Source organism: Pezoporus wallicus, unplaced genomic scaffold (genome assembly GCF_028554395.1).
Source record: "Pezoporus wallicus isolate ANWC-B61680 ecotype Strahan unplaced genomic scaffold, APGP_CSIRO_Pwel_v1 contig_7904, whole genome shotgun sequence".
Classification (NCBI taxonomy): Eukaryota; Metazoa; Chordata; class Aves; order Psittaciformes; family Psittacidae; genus Pezoporus; species Pezoporus wallicus.
In genome coordinates, this window is record NW_026639904.1 from 367,474 (window position 1) to 385,382 (window position 17,909).

The 17,909-nt window shown below is 43.6% G+C and overlaps 1 protein-coding gene across 6 annotated transcripts in view; it reads left to right on the forward strand.

Annotated features, from left to right (window-relative positions):
* The first annotated feature begins 537 nt into the window (after positions 1-537).
* Positions 538-17,909, forward strand: part of ZNF827 (zinc finger protein 827) — a 105,668-nt gene continuing 88,296 nt past the window's right edge. For 4 of the 6 annotated variants that reach the window (XR_008973075.1, XR_008973076.1, XM_057416731.1 and 1 more), the window contains exon 1: positions 538-808. Coding sequence is in view for 4 of the 6 variants with exons in the window: in XM_057416731.1 (XP_057272714.1) it covers positions 766-808 (43 nt within the window). In the remaining 2 variants the exon portion in view is untranslated. The remainder of the gene's footprint in view (positions 809-17,909) is intronic. The other 2 variants (XM_057416727.1, XM_057416728.1) reach the window with 1 other exon arrangement.

Here is a 17,909-nt window from a genome sequence, read left to right on the forward strand (position 1 = left end):
TTTTTAAGTGTTGATGTTACTATTTTCTTTCCCACCATAAATGAGGGAATCGCAGTGCGAAGACCCACAGATATCCTCCTCCCTACTTCCCATACACAACCCCTTCATGTCTGTAGAAGAGAGAATCGGAGCGGTGCAGGACCAGGGCAGCGCATTCTCCGCCTGGACCCCGCCGCCGCGCAGCGCCGCGCCGGAGCGGGGGCACCTTCCCCTTTGCTCTGCGTGTGTCTGTGCGTGCCCGCCCGCCCGCCGGGGTGTGTGTGTGTCTCTGTGTGTGTGTGTCTGTGTCCGTGTGTCCCTGCTGCCTCCAGCCGCCCGCGAGCGAGCCGTGAGCGCCGCCGCTGCCCTTTGATCCCGGCGTTAGTGTTAGTTAGGGGCCGGGAGGCGCGCGGGGCGCAGCCCTCGGCATCGCCGCGCCAGCTCTCGCCCCGGCACGGCGCCCGCTCGCCCGCCGGGAGCACATCCCCGGCCGCTGAGGGATACTGCGACCGGGGACAAGCCAGGTGCACGACCGGGTTGGGGGGGGTGGGGGGGGGGGGGGGGAAGGAGAGGGGGGGAAAAAAGAGAGAGAGGGGGAGAGGGAGCCCTTCGCGGTGGCTCCGGGAAAACCGGCTTCAGACCCCGTTCCCCCGGCGAAGAGGGAAAACCCGCCCCGGTTAGCAGCTCCCCCGGGGGCCCCGGCTTTGTGCCTGTCTGTGCCCCCCCTTCACGGTCTTATTTGATCTCCCGTTAAACCAAGGAGGAGAATGTGAAAAAAGGGGGAAAATGCCCAGGAGGAAGCAGGAGCAGCCCAAGCGCCTCTCTTCACGTAAGTGCCCCCTCTTTTTGCCATTTTCTCCTTCCTTCTCTCCCCGTCTCCTTCCCCTCTGCAGCCGCCTCCGCCGTTTCGTGCATTAGTTTAGGGTTACAGAGGTGAAACTGACAAAGACACAGCCTGGGTTATTCCTCTTTTAGGTCTGAGCTAAGGCAGCCATGTTGGTGATGAACAGCCTTGTGCCCTTTTAATTTTTCCTCTCTCTCTCCTTTCCCCCCTTCTTTCTTCGCGTCTCTCGCCCTTTCCTCCCTCTCCCTCCCCTTGCCCGTGATTGTGCATTTGCTGGGGGAAGGAGGGGGGGGGAGGGGGGCAAGGGGGGCGGTGTGGGTTTCTCTTTGGGGCCGGAGGGAGGGGGTGATCTGTTGTATTGGGGTGGGGAGGGGGGCTAGCACCGGAGGAGAGGGCGGCGAGAGGGGAAGCTGCTGCTGGCGTCTTGTGCGGAACCAGCCGAGAGGTCCGTCCCCGGCTAAAGGTTGCGGCGGAGCTGGTCGGCCCGGGAGGTGGGGGGAGGTGGACAGCGGCCGTGGAGGGGGCTGCCGGCGGCGGGGGCACTCCATACCGACCCCACGGCCACCCCGTTAGGGGGCCGGGGCCGCCAGCGGCGGCGGCCGGGGGGAGGGGTCGGCGGGGAGGCAGACCGTGGCAGGCGAGGTCCCTGCAGAGCAGGGAGAGGCGGCGGCGGGCTTCGGGCTCCTCCTGGCCGCAGTGAAACGAAGGGTCAGGCGAGACTCAGGCTTCGGCGGCGCTGCCCCAGCCGAGACCAGCAGAGCACAGGGCTAAAGTGCATCCTATCCGCCGCCTGCGGGCACCCCGTGAGAGCACCCATACGCATACACTCATCCCCAGACACAGCTCACCCTGCACTGCTCCTCCTCGCTCCCTCCCCCCTCCCTGCCTATTTTCTCCCCTCTTCGCACAACAGTTAACTTTTCTCCCGCTCGCTCTCCCCCTTCTCCGTGTATTCAGCGCTCGGCGGCTATTGAGAGGGAGGCGGAGGGGAGGGAAAGGAACCTAAAAATACCCTGCCCCTGCCTGGCCTCAGGGTTGGTTTAGGGAGAGCGGGGGGTGGATGGAGGGGTCATTTGTCTGGCTCCGGCACATCTGCTCGAAGCGCGCCTGCAGCCCCTCCGCCGGGGCTAGGGGCAGGGCGGTAGCTGAGCCGCCGGTGCTGGAGCCGGGCTCGGTCACCGGGAGTTCATCGGGGTGGCCCCTGCCCGGGGCCCGCCGCTGCAGGCGGAGCTCCGCCCGTCTCCCCTCCGCTATGCGGGCGAGGGGCCTGGGGCAGCGATCCCACCGGCACTCGGGCCGGGGTGTGTGTGTGTGCGCGCCGGTGCAGGGTGCCGGGGACGGCACTTGCAGCCCCGCAGACATTTCTCTCTGCTTTTCCTTTTAGCCGGAGTCAAAGGCTTGAGTTGTGATGGGATTTGCCTGGGGGGGGGGGGATGGAGGTTTTTTTAATCCCTCTTCCCCTCCTCTCGCTGTTTGCCCCCGCGCAGCCCTTTGGCGTTCCGCCTGCTAGAGCAGCCGAGCTGGCGGTCCCGGTGCCGGCCGGGGCGGCAGGCACGGGGAGGGGGGTGCGGCGGGACCGCGGCGCCCGCCTCTGCAGCGCCCCGGCCCCAGCGCTGCGGGAGGGGGCAGGGGCCAAGCCCGGGTGCGCAGGGCCTTGCGTGGCCTTGGAGGGGCGTTTCGGGGCGGCGGGGGAGGAGCGGCAAACGCCGCCGCTCGGCTTACAAGAACCTCCGCCGGAGCGGGGGGCGTAAAGGGCTCCCGGGGCGGGAGACGGTGGCGGCGGGGCGGGCGTTGCGGCCGGGCTCGGCGGCTGACCTTGCCCTCGCCCCCGCCCCGGTGCGGCTGCCCTCCGCCGGCCTCTCTGGCCGACATCAAACCTGGGCTCCATTTTAGCTCGCTCAGGCGTGCCGCTCTCGTGCGCGGCGGCGGGGCCCTGCCTGCGGGCTGCGGCTGGGGCTCCCCTCGGCCGCGACCTCCCGGCCGGCCGCTCCGGGGGAAGTCAGAGCTGCTTCTGGGCCGCGAAACAATTGCCTTCATTGTGCGAACCGAGCTGTGCGTGTGTTATTTGTTTTGGTTTGGGGTTTTCTTTCTGCGCGGCCTAATTTGCAGTTCTTTCGGGTTAATTTTTTAGTTCAATTCGTGGGAGTTTTTTATTTCCCCTGATGTGTGAAACACGCACATACTGCATGTCCCACACAAGTGCTACTTTTTAATGGGGTTTATTTATTTCAGTTTCTTTCACAGCTACATTGCACTGGATCAGGAGCTGTTATTTGACAGTAATAATAATAATAATATATTAGATAATTTAGGAAGAATTGCGGGAATACTGTTCTAGCCTGCAGTCCTGCGGGTTCAGAAAATGCCTCATAATCCATTGCATTCAGTGTGCAAATTCTATAAATAGTGATTATTTTTATTTTAGCAACATGTTGCTTTAATGAGTACTTAGTGTAAAATACATTTTTATTCTGCAGTTCCTACTGGTTTTAGCAGTACATTTCTTAGAGGAAATGTGTGTATATTCCGTTTTGGAATATTAGTTTTGGCAGAAGAATGTGAAGTGCACCATAAGCAGCTAGAGAGAAGATGGCTAATACCATATTGACCCTTAACTCTGCCCCATTGTGGTTATCAGGCCATGATTCAATCCAAAGTTATGTTACAGGTTACTGCTGGTATATGGATGATCGATGGATGTATGGATGGACAACGCAGCGTCTTACTGAACCTCTCTGTGATATTTTGGATTCTTTTACAATTGTTTGGGAAATAAGTAGTAAGATGTGGATACACAGAGTAACTTCCCAGTGTTGCGCTGTAACTGAGCAAACATAACTTAGTCTGGCAAGTCCTGTGGACTCTAGTGTAGCGTAGGTAGGAAGCCTTCTCAACATCCCTAGGCCTTAATTAATTTCTTATAAATTGTTATGTAGCCTGAAATGCACCTGAAGATGTGATAACATGCAGCTACTGCTCACTGGAACCCTGATTTTATATTTCTGGCCATTGACTTTAGAGGTAATTTCATAAAGGAAGAGTGCATTGCCAAAATGCATGCTATGGTGAAGAAGTTCTTCATGCAAGAGTTTGGTAGAGATGTATCAGGCTGTTGCATCTATTTAATGTAGTTTCAAGGCAGTTGCTAGATACTGAAGCTTCAGTGGTTGAAGAAAAATAATTGATATTATTAGGTGCAATAATTCCATGTATTGGTGGCGTCTGCTTAAAAGGGCAGAGTTAAGGTTAAGCTTTCAGTCGTCTGAGTTGTTTACAACACAATTTAGTTTGGAAGGGTCCCTTGGAGGTCATCTGCCCTAAGCTGCTCCTCAGAGCAGGACAAAGGAACCTCAGGGTTCAGTCAGGTGAATGGCCCTTTGAGACTCTGGTATTAGCACATACTGTAAGTGGAGTTTCCGTGTGTAAAGAAGTCTGTGCTTGGGAGCTGTTTAGTCACAGATGTCAACAGAATGTCTTCACTCACACTCTGTCAAATACAAGAAAAAGTGCATCCTTTTAAATTTGAGGTACAAGTGAATGGGGAAAGGACTTTAGGAGTTCCTCGATAGGCAGTGTCTCATTTATAAATACTGTGGCAATGTAGACTCAGTTTGCAATGACAGAGTTAGGTCTGTATGCTAAAAATTTGCCCAGTACACAATGTCTTATGATTACTTTTGGATGCAACTAACTTAGCCAAGTCAATTCATTTTCAGTGGAATGTCTAAAGGAATTTTGCCCATTCCTTAGTGCGTGTTACGGGTTTTTTTTCAGCTACTTCAGCATATGGATTTATTTATTTGTTTGTTTATTTATCTTTCTGATCAGTTAGCATCAGAATCTTTAAAACTCTCCGTATAAATACAATTTTACCCTGGTTTTCTGCTCCTTGTTGCCTTACTTTCCATTCTACCTCACACTATTATTTTCTCTCTGAGAATTCCTGTAAGTCTGTTTCGTCTGAACTGCACAAATGTGTTCTGGGAGAGTTCAGCCTGAAAAGTGAAAGTGTTGGGAAGTTTTGAGGTTCTCAAGTTAAATGTTTAAAGATCTAGACCACTATATTGCCCTAAGTGTAGCAATTGGTGCTCCTTGGGTTTTGATTCTATTTCATAGGCAATACAGTTTGTGAACGAATGCTGCAGGACCACTTTTACAAAGCTTGCATTTGTTACAGAGTAGCAGGCAGAGTTAGCTGCTACATTGAGGAATCTGAGCTACTGCTACTTTCTGAAGAATATGTTTCATGTTGGACAAGCTGCAGTGGTGTTTCTATTCAGCTTATTTTGTTAAAGAAGGTGATGCAGAACTGATACCTAGCTTTTGATACTGCATTTAACATTGTATGTGATAACGAGGGGGCATAACTCTTGCTTTCGTGGTCAGGTATAGTGTTAGATATTGCAGATACTGTGTTGAAGTGTTCAGCTGTTTCTGTACAGTAAAAAGACCCTTAAAGTCTGTGAAGCTTTTTATTATGTTGGGGCTTTATTGCTGGATTGTATCATCAAAGTGTAAAGAAAATACTGTCAAACAAGTAAATTAACAGTGATTTAGCGCTTCCTCCTTTTTTATTTCTGCAGCTTGCTTCATTTGATACTTTCTGATAGCAAGAAAGGATGTGTTAGATGGGTTTTTCAAAAGACTTCCCAGTGTCAGAAAAGCCTTTGCTATCATTTGGCATTTGAAAGTTGCTTCCAAGACAAAAGGCTTTTGCCAGTAGCAGGAATTTTTCTCTCTTAGTAGAGCTTATTACCTTACTAGCAGACATTGCATGTACAAGGGGAAGCTTTTAACGTATTTTCTATTTACTATTTTTAACCTCTTACCACTGCAGGGATCATGATATAGCTCATTGTCAACAAGAGGAGCCATGTAGGGAAAATTATTATTCTTAGTATGATTAGGTTAATAATCTCATTGCTATCATCACAGTTGTCCTGGCGGTACTGTAATGCACCTATCAAGTGAACAGCAGCCTCTTGGTGGATGGAATAACAGCCACATTATTCCACCTGAAAACACTGTTCTTTTTTGTCCTTCTAATGATAGTGAAGTTGTCATAGGCTTTTTGGAAATACCTTCCCTATTAAGACATTTTTTTCTGATGTGTAAAGTCTGCAGTTTTAAATTTGGTGGTTTTTGTGTTTTTTTTTTTTTGGGGGGGGGGGGGGGGAGGAGGGAGGTCTTTCCATTATACAAACTAAGTCACTTGTATAAAATCATTCAATGATCAACGTCTAAATGCATTCAATGGTAGACTATGTCTTAGTGTTGGTAAATGATAGACTATATCTGATAGCGCTAAATATGAATAAAACACAGGGGAGTGTAAATAGGACTGCCAAAGAGTCAGTATTGTGCTCATTAAGTTATTTAAGCCTTTAGGATCTTGTGAATGGGATTTTAGAGGGGGTGCGAAATATTACAGAACAAACCCACAAACTTTTAGTTGGCCAGACAGGAAAACCTCAGGTAGAGCAGTGGAATGGGAAATGTAAGAACTTGGAGTCAGAATGCATTTTTACTTTGAAATTTTAAAAGGGATGAAGAAAGAATATGACTTAATCTTCGTAACAGAGTGATTGTTGTCTTCTTCATATGTAAGAAGGCAGGAGTAGGAGGAATTAAGTTTAGAAGAAAAAAAAAAAAAAGAACAGCCAGGAGGAGCTGGCTGTTCAAAGTGAAGTATTAGTAATTTCCTATAATTTAATCAGACCAGATCCCAGAGCAAGATAATGAGAGCATGACCTCCAAAAGAGGACTTTTTGGAAAAGGGTCTCTAACATGAAGCTTCACAAGGCATATGATTTGTCATGAAGCACTGTATAGAGGATTTTTTTTTTTTTTCCTTTCACATTGCGAAGAAATCATAATATAGACATTAGTTCAGATGGCTGGGGAGAGCTAACATGGCCTATGCCTGGAATCTTTTTACAGCTGTTGAAGTACTCCAGAGTCATGCTTGAAGAGTGCCTCTTCTAAACAATCTTTTGTCCTGGTTTCTAGCATACTATTTTTTTGCTGCCTAGCTTGCTGTTCATGGTACCTGATTTGTATCATTTAGGTTTATGCATACAAAATAATTCAGGACGTGTGGGGGCTGAAGTATTGTATGTTTTACAAAAATATCAATATGTAAACACTCTGGACTACAAAGTAGATGGTAGTATGTAGTAGAATCTTGTTTTCAAGGAGGTGGAGGGAATTTCTCTCTTTCTGCCCCCTAAAGTAAAACTTGTTATTCCACTTGAAAAAAAATATTTTCTATGAAACCTAATAAATGATATGGGCAAGAAGAATGGTAAATGGTATTGGCTGAAGGAAAGAAAAAACCCACAGCAACTCAGAAAGGTAGATAATAACCCTTTCCCCAAAGATTTTTTTTATTTTAATGTTGTTTAATAATAAAAGTCAGAATGACCCATTCTTCAGTCGAAAGGATGTGTGCTGCAGGGTACAGTCAGCATGAGCTCTGCACACATACACGGCATTGTGGTTACTTTAATGACGGATTCAGCAACCTGTATTCATAAGCTCATGTGAAAACTTGTCTTTTTAGTTTTTCTTTTCTACAAACCTAACTTAGGGTCACAATTATGGCAACATTGTGCTCACAAAGACAATTTTTCTTTTCCTTGCTTACCTTTAGTACACATACAGTTGGTATCCTCTTTGGTCAAAACTCCAAATATTTTGAATGCTCAATCTGAGCCTGTCAGATTAGTAGTTAACTTTATTCCACCAATTTTCTCCTGCTTTTGAAGGGATTTCCTGCTTGTTGTGTAATTACACTGAGCTGTAGAATCCCAGGCTAAGCCTAACACTAAGACAAGCCTATTCTGTTTTGCTGACTAAGAATTCAGAGTCCAAGTTTGATTAATTTGGAATCATGAAAGAGTTATGGGGGATATTTTTGAGAAATATGCAGTAAGGAGAGAAAAACTGGGCTACATAAATAGTCCTTTCCCTCCTTTTCAGTACTTAGGCAGCAGGGATGGAAGCTGGGGGGGGGGGGGGGGTGCGGGAAATGACCTGTGCTAATTGCACAGTAGACCAGGAGAGAGATGTTTTCATGCTGTTTTCAAGGATGATGATTTAGCTGCTGTTTAGAATAAATTATGTTAAAAATGAAAGGGTTACTAAGTGATAGAGGTCTTGTAATGAACGGTTTAATCAGCTGTTTCAGAAAGCAAAATCAGGTTCCAAACATCTGCACTGTTTCATTTATTTTATTTGGGATGCTCTCCTACTGGGGTAGAAATAAAATTTTTGAAGCAACTCAAAGCAAGCTATGTCATCATCCTTTTGAATTCTCTGTGGTTCCTACCTCTAGGGATTCCCTTCCTCGAGAAAGGTTTATAGCTCTGCTTGCCATCATCTGGGGTTTGCTGCTTGGATGTGCTTTTCCTGTGTTGTGGGGCTTTCTATGCAGGTGCAAAGAATCCTTCTTCCCTGTGTAGTCTTTTTATCTTAAAGTTTCTGTAAGGGAGAAGATCTGGTGCGAGCTTACTTTAAAATTACAACTTCCTATTTAAAGTGAATGGTTTGGACATGTCCTGGATCTTGGTGCCTGTTAGAATCTGTAAGATGCTGTATCAGGGCAAAAAGGAAAATTCTGGTGAATTCTTAATAAATGGCAAGTAACTTTTAGAAAATTGCATTAAAAGAATTGATGGCTTTAACGTGTGACCATTGATGAACACAAATTCTTTGCAAGGTACTTCGAGACTTCACTTTGACTTCTGTAGTAGTGCAAATAATTACTCATGTCAAAAAAAAAAAAAAGTCTTAAAAATTAAAGCGAGATTTCCCACAGCTAGATGATCATATGGTGAAAAGTAGGTAGGGAACAAAGAAGGTGGCAGGCAAGTGGATTTAGATAGCAGCTGGTGCTGTAGCTGTTTGTGTTTGCTTTCCTGAAGCATAGCCAGAGTCTCTCCCCTTACAGACTGCTGTGCCAAATCTCGACATGGCAACTAGTGACTGAGGACCCATTTCTTTATCTGTGTTTGAAGCAGAGCTTCCCCTTACCTACCTCTGGATTTCTAGCACTTTGAGGCCATGAAGAGCCTTTTTCAGGCACCAGTGTAAGCTTAACAGCTGAGAACTGCTCTAATTTTTGCTGCCCCCAGGCTCTCACCCTGCTCTAAGTTCTGGAAAGGAAGGGCTGACATAATCCTTTTGTCAATTCTGTATTGCCAAAGGGAGTTCTTCTCACTGCATATAACTCTGAAGGGGGCTCTTCTGCCCACCTTGAGGTACTTTTACATTGCCCATAAGGTCTAAATAGACTTCACCATAATTGTTTATATTGTCTTCCTGCACAGCGCTGTGCCACATTGAGATAACAAAGCAAGCTCTAAATAAGCTGCCCTGTGTATGAGAGGCAGTTATCACAGCAGTCTACCCAGGTTAATTCAGCTATAATACTTCTGGGTATACTCAAGCTGGCTCAGATATCACTTCATAGCACTGCGATATTTATTATAGACATACTCTCATGAGAATCAGAGTTGTTGTCTTTGAAGGCATTTACTGGCCTGCATAAAAAGTGTTGGTAAAGCCCACAGTTTTTGGCCAAGAAATGCACTTTGAAAAAATAAAATCAGATCCCACTGCCATTGGCACACTTGTTTGTTCAGCAGACAAGCCAGCAGTGGAATGGACATGGACATGAAACCTCCTCTTCATAGCTTGTAGCTATTCTTCTGCATCTGAATTTTACATAGGTTTTTAGGCAGAACATAGAAGCAGGTTGCTGCTGTTTATGTTGTGTCTGTGCCCTAAGTAGCTATAGCATTAGTTTCTTGTACTGAGAGCTTGGCAAAGAATCCTAAATCTCTTGAAAATAAGATAAGGTTTGAGCAATGCCCACTTTTAATTCAGTGCTTCCACATTAATTATATGATCTCTGACTTGTTTTAAGGTAGAAAGCTGAGGCAGTACCTTAAGCATTGTATCTAGGAGTGAGGAGTACCTATTCCAAATGGAAAGGTCTGCTTCTGTGTGTTCGCCTACCACCATGAGTAGTTTCCTAATCCTCTCTTATTTGGCTTTGCTTGTTAACCCCAAGCAATCCTCTCAGGGACCAAGAAAGCAGCTGTCTTTGGTAGCAAACACAGCACGACAAAACAAACACTTCTTGAAGCTTCCTTTAGATACGTTACCATAATATCATCCTTGTGGGAGGAATTAGAAACACAGAGAATGTAATTTGCTATATTTTAATCTGACTTTGAGAGAGAGGAAAAAAATTAAATTATAGGGAACTACATTCCTGTGACACATACAAGAAGGAATAATTTAAGTATCTGAAAACTGGTTTTGTTTCCAAACCAGTTGCAAAGCAAATGTGCATGAAGCATCTCAGGTGAGTAATGGGGCAGAGTAAAATGGTAAACTGGGAGCACATTATTTGTCAGAAATAGAGCAGGAGAAGCTGCATATAGCAAAAATGAACAGAAAATAGCCCAAACCAAAGGAGATCTTTGTTAAAGCAGGTATGCTGGTCTGATGTCACCTGCTATGATGGACGAATATTGCCATATGTATGGTTTGTGAGCTCCTCCTCCCTTCACTTGTGACCCTTTAATAGAGGTTGCGGACACAATAGGAATAATTAAAGGCGCTGTAGCAGCTTGATTTGAGGGCTCCTATGTTTTGTTTGTTGCAGCAGCTGGCATATGAAGGTGACATAGGAGTTTCTAGTTGATTTTGCTGTTTCTTTTACTTTATGATCACTGGAAGAACCTTCATAAATGTGTTCTAAAACAGCAATTCCACATATTAAAATTCAAGAGTCAATGTTTTGAGTGGTTAGTTTGGGGTTTTCTCTTTCTGTATGTTAATAAAAGGGAAAGAAAGTTTGTAGTATTTGCTGTCCCTACCTTTCCAACTTCAATATTTAGAAAAATTTAAGATGAATTCACTGAGTTACACTTAACATTATTTTTAACCTAGGACTTAATGTTTATTATCAGCCATGGGTCAGCTTCACAGCCTTCCTCCCCCTTGCACTGCTAGGATGATACAAATGTAATGGAAGTTGCCTTGGCCTTCCTAGGTGGGGCTTTTCATTGCATGGGGATGTTCCTAGGAGAGAAATAATAATGTAGTTTTATACACGTTCACATCACTGCAACTTAGAATAGACTGTGAATCAGAGGTGGAAATGGTCAGAGATGAAGCCACAGCTGGAACACACTTTGATCTACTTATTTCTAGTTAACAGCGATTTCCAGCTGCTGTTGATAAGATAGTGTCCTGACTGAGGCTAGGTTAGAAAACACAAGGGGGTATTGGAGTGCTGCAGAGGCTTCATTCCTCCTTTTCCAAGTACATCACACAGGAGAGAACCTGGCCCCACATGTAAACGAAATAGAAGTGTATGAATTGTTGCCTACATAGTGGTAGTGGTTCTTCCGAATCGAGTGGAATGAATTGTGTTTGCCAGAATGCCACTGGGGCTGTTGGGAAGTTGAGCTGTCTTATTCATGTCCAGAGAAGGAAATAATGAGCTGACCAAAGCATAGGTCAGGATGTACGACAGTATATCATATCATCATGGCAGGCAAATGCAACCACTTCTTTGACAGTTTTCAAACTCCAGATTTTTTTAATACGAAGAGCAGCCAGCCTCCTGCAGCAATAAAGACACAGAGAGATGGAGAGAGAAGCTGTGTTCTTCCTTTCTTCCTTAGAAGCTAGCTGGGTTAACTTTGTGCTCAGGAGATGAAAACCTCCCTTTGGCAAACAAGAGTTTTACTCTTGCCTTTTTACTGGTGCTGTTAAGTTACAACCATGTTCCTTGGAACAGTTTTTGGGTCCAAGAGGTCTGGACTGCAGTGACAGAACTGCTGGGGTTGTATGATGTTTTTGGGGAAGTTTGGAGCCTTGGCAGGACAGTTTACAGACATGAAATCTCCAGCTTTTTTGAGTTCCTGTTTTTTCTTTTTTCCTGTGACTCAACAGGAAGTTATCTTCAGAGATTCTTCACACTTACTGGGAGAGCTTCACAGACAGCTTTTTTTTTTTTTTTTTTTTTTTTTTTTTTTGCTTTAATCCTTTTGTAGTGCTGCTAACTGAAGAGGACTAGTTTTCTTCCTTTTTCTCCAAAACCACTTGTGGTATAATCACTGCTTTTATCACTGATAAATCTTCTCTCTTTTCTCCTTTTGCCAGTCAGTATTTATGGTAAGTTTTCTAGACCAGCCGGAGAACACTGATCAGGAAAGGTAGGAAAGTAGAGAAATACCCATTTTTCACTTTGGTAATATCACTGCTTTATCAGTGTCACTCCCTGAAGACTACTGGCAGTTTCAGAAGTTAATAGAATGAGATGTTATTTGGAGCTGGTTCAAGAGAAGACATAGCATGCCTTTAATCCATCGGAGAGAAGAGGAAAAGTGAAGGTTGCCATTTGTTTTATCCCTGACATTTTTGGCCTGGTTTGGGAAATTAGAGCCAGTAGTCATGAAGAAAGCAGATCAAAAATACTATGTTCTTCTATAGGACTTCCGATTACTCTTTCACCTGAGTGTCTCCTGAACTTGTTTTCTATGGTAGTGATTAGGCATCAGACAGTGCTCTCAAGGATTGCCTAGTACATGAGAGAGAAGGAAATACTGTTTTCTTCACCTTCATTGGTTTTGTATAGTGCATGGGAGTACAAGCCATGGAGTCAGCCTAGTGTCCTAGGCACATGGGACCCAATAAAAGGATAGTTTCAGCCTGAAAGAGGGCCTGTATCTAATTAGATGTTCTGTAGGAAAGGTGTACTTTGCAGTTTCTCAGGGCAACCAAGTAACAATAGTTGAGGTTGTGCATCTGTAGAACAGTTGTCCTTTGGAGGAACCAAGGTAAGTAAGGAAGAAGATTGAAAACATGCTTACATAAATGACTAGATAGTTTCTGTATGTTTTTAAAGTGTTGCTGAAACCTTCTGAAGAGCTTCCTTCAATTATTAAAACTATGCTGGGCTTACAGTAGCTTGTCCCTGTACAAGCCTTGGTGGGAGTTCTTCACTTCTTAATTGCAAAAATTGACTATGCCTTTGAAGTGATAGAGGAAAACAGATCTATTGTACAGTCCTTTGTATTTAATAACTTCTGTGTGTAGAGGAAGAAGGATCATTAGCCTTTTGGTTTCAGCTTGTGTGTAATAATCATGCATTTCCACCTGGAATACTGTGTTTAGCTTTGGGGCTTTGAGCAACCTGGTCTAGTAGAAGGTGTTCCTGCCTGTGGCAAGGGTTTGGAACTAGATGAGCTTGAAGGTCCATTCCAACCCAAACCATTTTATGATTCTTTTCCTTTTTTTCTGGAAATCTCTTGCTATTACCAGTGAGAGAGAAACTATGGAAAACAAAATTTTATCTGAGATAATTATGAGCCCAAACCATCTCACTGGCAAGGTCAAAGGCCTTCTGGGTTTTTCCATACTCTCCCAGTACCTGCAAGGTTTGCACTGTTCTTTGGATTCCCACCAGTGACACTAAAGCATCTCTGCTTTGAAGGTGAAGTCAGTAACTGCAGTGCTTCAGTAGTATTTGCTTGTCTTTACCTTCCCCTGTATGTTAATGATTTATTTCTATTTTACAGGAGTTGGGGGAGTGTGTGGCTTGGGGAGAAAGGTGGGACTTCACAGGAGGAGCTGAGGGGAGATTGGGAACTTCATTCTCTTTATATATGTGCAGCTGTACAGGAGCTCTTGATGGAGCGACAGCAGGCTCTCTTGCTATGGCATTCAGGTGGGCTGAGGGAGGGCTGAGGGTCATGCACAGAGCAACAGCAAATGTGTAGACAGTGGCCTCAAACAATGACAGAAAGGGAGCTTTGTTTTCTGGAGCAATCACTTCGGTGTTTTGAAGTCTTCTGTAAATAAGCCTGTTGTAATCATGCTTTTAGTAATTAAGAATTTGCTAGCAATTTAAATAGTTGGTTTTGGCAATGTACAAATCATCATCTCATAGGTACTGGTAATGTAAGGATGAAAAAATTTACACAAAAGTCAAGAAAGCAGGTAATTGATTTATCAACCTTAGCAGAAATTTTTTTCTGATACATGGCGGTAGCTATGGGAAATTTACTCTGCGTTGCTTAAGAACACAATCCTGTATGGTGTGTACAACACATGAAGGTGACTCCTTGAAATGAATGGGTGAAGGAGCAGGTAATCAGCCGGTGTGGTTTTGGTGCCTTGATTAGCCTTTTGGTCAATGGTTTGTCCCCTAGGAGTTTGGGATTGCCCTCCACAGCACAGCTCAAAACATAGGTGATTTATGGCTTTTTCCTGTAGCTTTAGATCAGTTTTAGTCTTCCAGGCAATGTGAGAACTTTTTCCAAAGTTATGGCTGTTCGCAGGCCATAATGCTAAATTGCAATTGTGATAAGGGAGTTATTTATTTTCATTGCAAATTGTTTGTATGCAACAAAGTGGCATGTTTGAACACTTTTTTTCACTTTAGTCAGCCCCTTTTGCCAGCTGAATTGACACTTGCAACTTCTCATCTGCTTCCTTTCCAACTGTAAGGGTGACTAAAATCATGTTGCTGTGATGACCCTGTCAGTTTTAAATGACTAACCATACTAAAGCCAGTTGCACGTATTGAGGGTGAATCAGTGTTACGGTAATCTATAGCATAAACAGAACACTTTCTTCTTAGCTGCTGTAAATTGTGAAAACCATGAGGATTTTTGTGCCTACTTTTTACTGTGGGGGTTGTGACTGTGCTGAGGCTTGCGGTGCATTTCAGGCAATGAAGATGCATTTTGTCGCAGTAAAGAGCTGAGACAGCTGTCATTGCAGCCAGTTCTGGGGAGGTGGCAGGTCAGGTACAGGCCTTAATTAAGATGAATTGTTAGCTGATGAAGGCACTGAGTAAGAGCAAGCAGTTTACAGGTATAGCTCAAAACCAGAGAACACTGGTATGCGAAATAGAGTGGACCACCAATTTTGTTACCAAGTTAAATGAAGATCAGAAAGCAAAGCTTTCCTGCCATTTTTTGGCACCTAGATCAGACAAAATGTGGTATAAGAAACTTTACTATTTGTGCTTAATACCTTACTTCAGTTTTGCTGTGGAAGCTTCTTTTCTTGAATTGTTCTTGCTATGTAAAAGTTATACCATTAAGGGTGCTTCTCCCAGTTTTCTTCTGGTGTTTGCCAAAGCCTTGTGAATGCCACTGACAGTCAAAAAGAGCAGAGTCACTTTAAAATGCCTTGAGCCACACAGCCAGCAGATAGATTCTCTAAACCATGTCTTATGCTTAGTCTTTGTCTTGGAGACCGATTATCGCAGCACCAAAAAACATTTCAGGGTATGCAGAAAGAAATTCTGCTGGTTGTACCCGAGTTGTTCAAGGCAGAGGTTTTTGTCTAGTTCCATGATCATGCACATGTGCTCACCTCCTTTCTTGAAATCCATTGCTTTTTAAGGGATGAAACATATAAGGAACTGAGGTTGTTATTCTGCCTTTTTTTTTTTTCTTTTCGATATCTTGATATCACAGTATTATCTATTTTCTCAAACAGAATTGTCCAAGTGAATGGATCTTGTCTTGCATAATACCTAAGCAGAAATGTATGATGATAGGAGTGCTGAGTTACTTCATTGCTGGAAGTCGTAGTGATAGTCTAGTCTGACTAGGGTTTTCCTTCCTTCTGTATCTTTTTCTTTAATGGATAATTGCAGCCTGAGATCTCATCAGAAAAAAAAAAAAAAATCAAAAAAAAGTCTGTATTTTGATGTTTTCTACCTCAAATATACAATAGAAGACCATGACCTAGAATCTAGGTACTACAAAGCAAGTAGCCATTTGGAAATGAGTAACTGAGCCTCTGGTTTGCCGATAGACTATGTTTAAGATAAGACAGTTTTGTGTTTCTGCTTAGAATTTCCTAACAGAGACACTAGTTCTCTGTTCCATAAGCAGTGTTTCAAAGAAGATTTCATTAATGACCTGCCAAAGGAATAAAACCTCTTCTCATTTATGAAGTTAACTGTCATTCAAGGATGGCTTAAAAATATTATGGATTCCTATATTGACCATTTGGCATCCATGAGATTATCTCCCAGAATATTTTGATGTGAATTGGACACTAAGTTCCCTCATATGGAGATCTTCTGGTTTAGCCAGCTTTTCTAAATGTTTTGCTAGAATTGTTTGGGGTTTCATTTCTAATGAAGAGCCATGATGGGAAATCTTGAAGTATTTTCCTTCCTTTATGAAGTAGGCTGTTAGGTTTTGACTCTGTATACTAAGGATAATAGAAGTCTGGAGAATAATGTTTAACTCTTCTTATTTTGGAAGTGCCAGCATCCCTGTTACCTTTTGGTATTTGATAGTTTCTCACTGCTACAGGCTATTGCCATAGACATCAATCTAGAACAAAACAAATAAACAAGCAAAGTGAGTTTCAGCTAACTAGGAATAATTTTAAGGCATTCTTAAATTTCCTTATCACTAAAAAAGGGTAGGATTTCTGATCGCTGTACTGAACTTAACATGTATGTAAGCCCATAATGGGAAATGTGCGCAATGTAAATGATATACTACGACTCCAGTTGCAAGGAGTCTCCCTGGGCAGGCTTGCACACAGACCACTTGAACCATCAAAGATTGTTAAAGCTGATTCCCATTTCAAATAGAGCTGTGGGAATAACAGTTGATCTCCTGCATATTTAGTTTGTCCTCAAATTTATAATGCTCTATCAGAGTCTTAATCTGTTATCATAGCTGGTTTTAAAAGACCCAAGGAAGCCTGAAATTCTTGATAAGGGACTTGAATCTGGCTCAGAAGTTGCTGCATAAAAGTGTGTTTGTTTTTATAGCAAATGATTTATCATATTCTCTGTTTTCACCAGGCAAAAGAGGTGTATTCTTTTGATATGTTAATGTACAAACTTCAGGTTTTCAGTTGGCCATATTTCTTTATTTTATAAATCATTCTGATCACTATCTTGTGCTTTATGAAAGGTGTGCCCAAACTCAACTATAGGCTACTGTAGGATGTTCATGAGGATCTGTGGAAGAAACCTTCAATAAGACTGGCTGTGGTATTCTGCTCAGTCTCCATAAAAGTGTTACAAGAATAACATTGGTATCATAAAATATGTTTTGTAAGGAACATGTTTTTCAATTGTTATACTGACACTTTATGTGCTTTATGAATCTGTCTTGGGGATACTAGCTAGCCTTTGCAGCGTAAGCTGTCTACAGAAATATTTGTGTCTTCTGAAAACCTCAATCATAAAAATTGACTGTCTACCTTCTCTCCAGGAGTTCTAGGTATTGGTCAAGTCAGCTGATGAAAGCTTTTTCTGTAGGAGGCTCTTTTGTGGCATACTGCTTGAGAAATGGTCTTGAGAAATATTCCCCTCCTCTAAGGCCATATGTCTTGTGTTCTGTTTCATGCACACACCTCAAGTACTTCAGCTCACTGAGCCTCAAATAGTGGCAGAATCCAGCTAGAACAAAGTAATTCTAAATTGCAGTGAGATGAATATTATATTTATATTGTTATACACATATACTATATATATGTACTATATATGTTACATTGTTATACATTGTTATACATATATATTACATTGTGGGACATGCTGCTCTCCCCACCTGCTTTTCTTGGTAGCTGATTACTGGGCCTCACTGTTAAGATATTATTTCTGGGTGGGTCTTCAGGACTTTTCCCAGGAAGATGCTGCCAACCAGTTTTAGAGAAGAAGCTTTTTAAATTGGTATCAGAAGAGTCTATGGTGGTCAACCCACCTGCAGATGTCCCAGATAAGGCTTCTGAAGCAGCCTGCATGATATTGACTGCTATGGCCATCCTGATTGCATTGACCAGCTCTTCCCTGAGAGGTATAAAACATTGCTGGGAGGGAGAATTCTCTGGTGTTTTCCATTGACAAGGTGTTATTTACTTTGCACCCCAAAAGGCCTCAGGAGATAGGTGGCTCAGATTGTTGACTCCTTCTCCTGCTTCCCCATTCCTGCCTCCTTTGCATCAGTTTTGTTCTGATTTCTTCGCAGAGTAGTTTTCTGCCAGATCAATGAGTTTAAATTGGCTCGCCAAGTGGTCA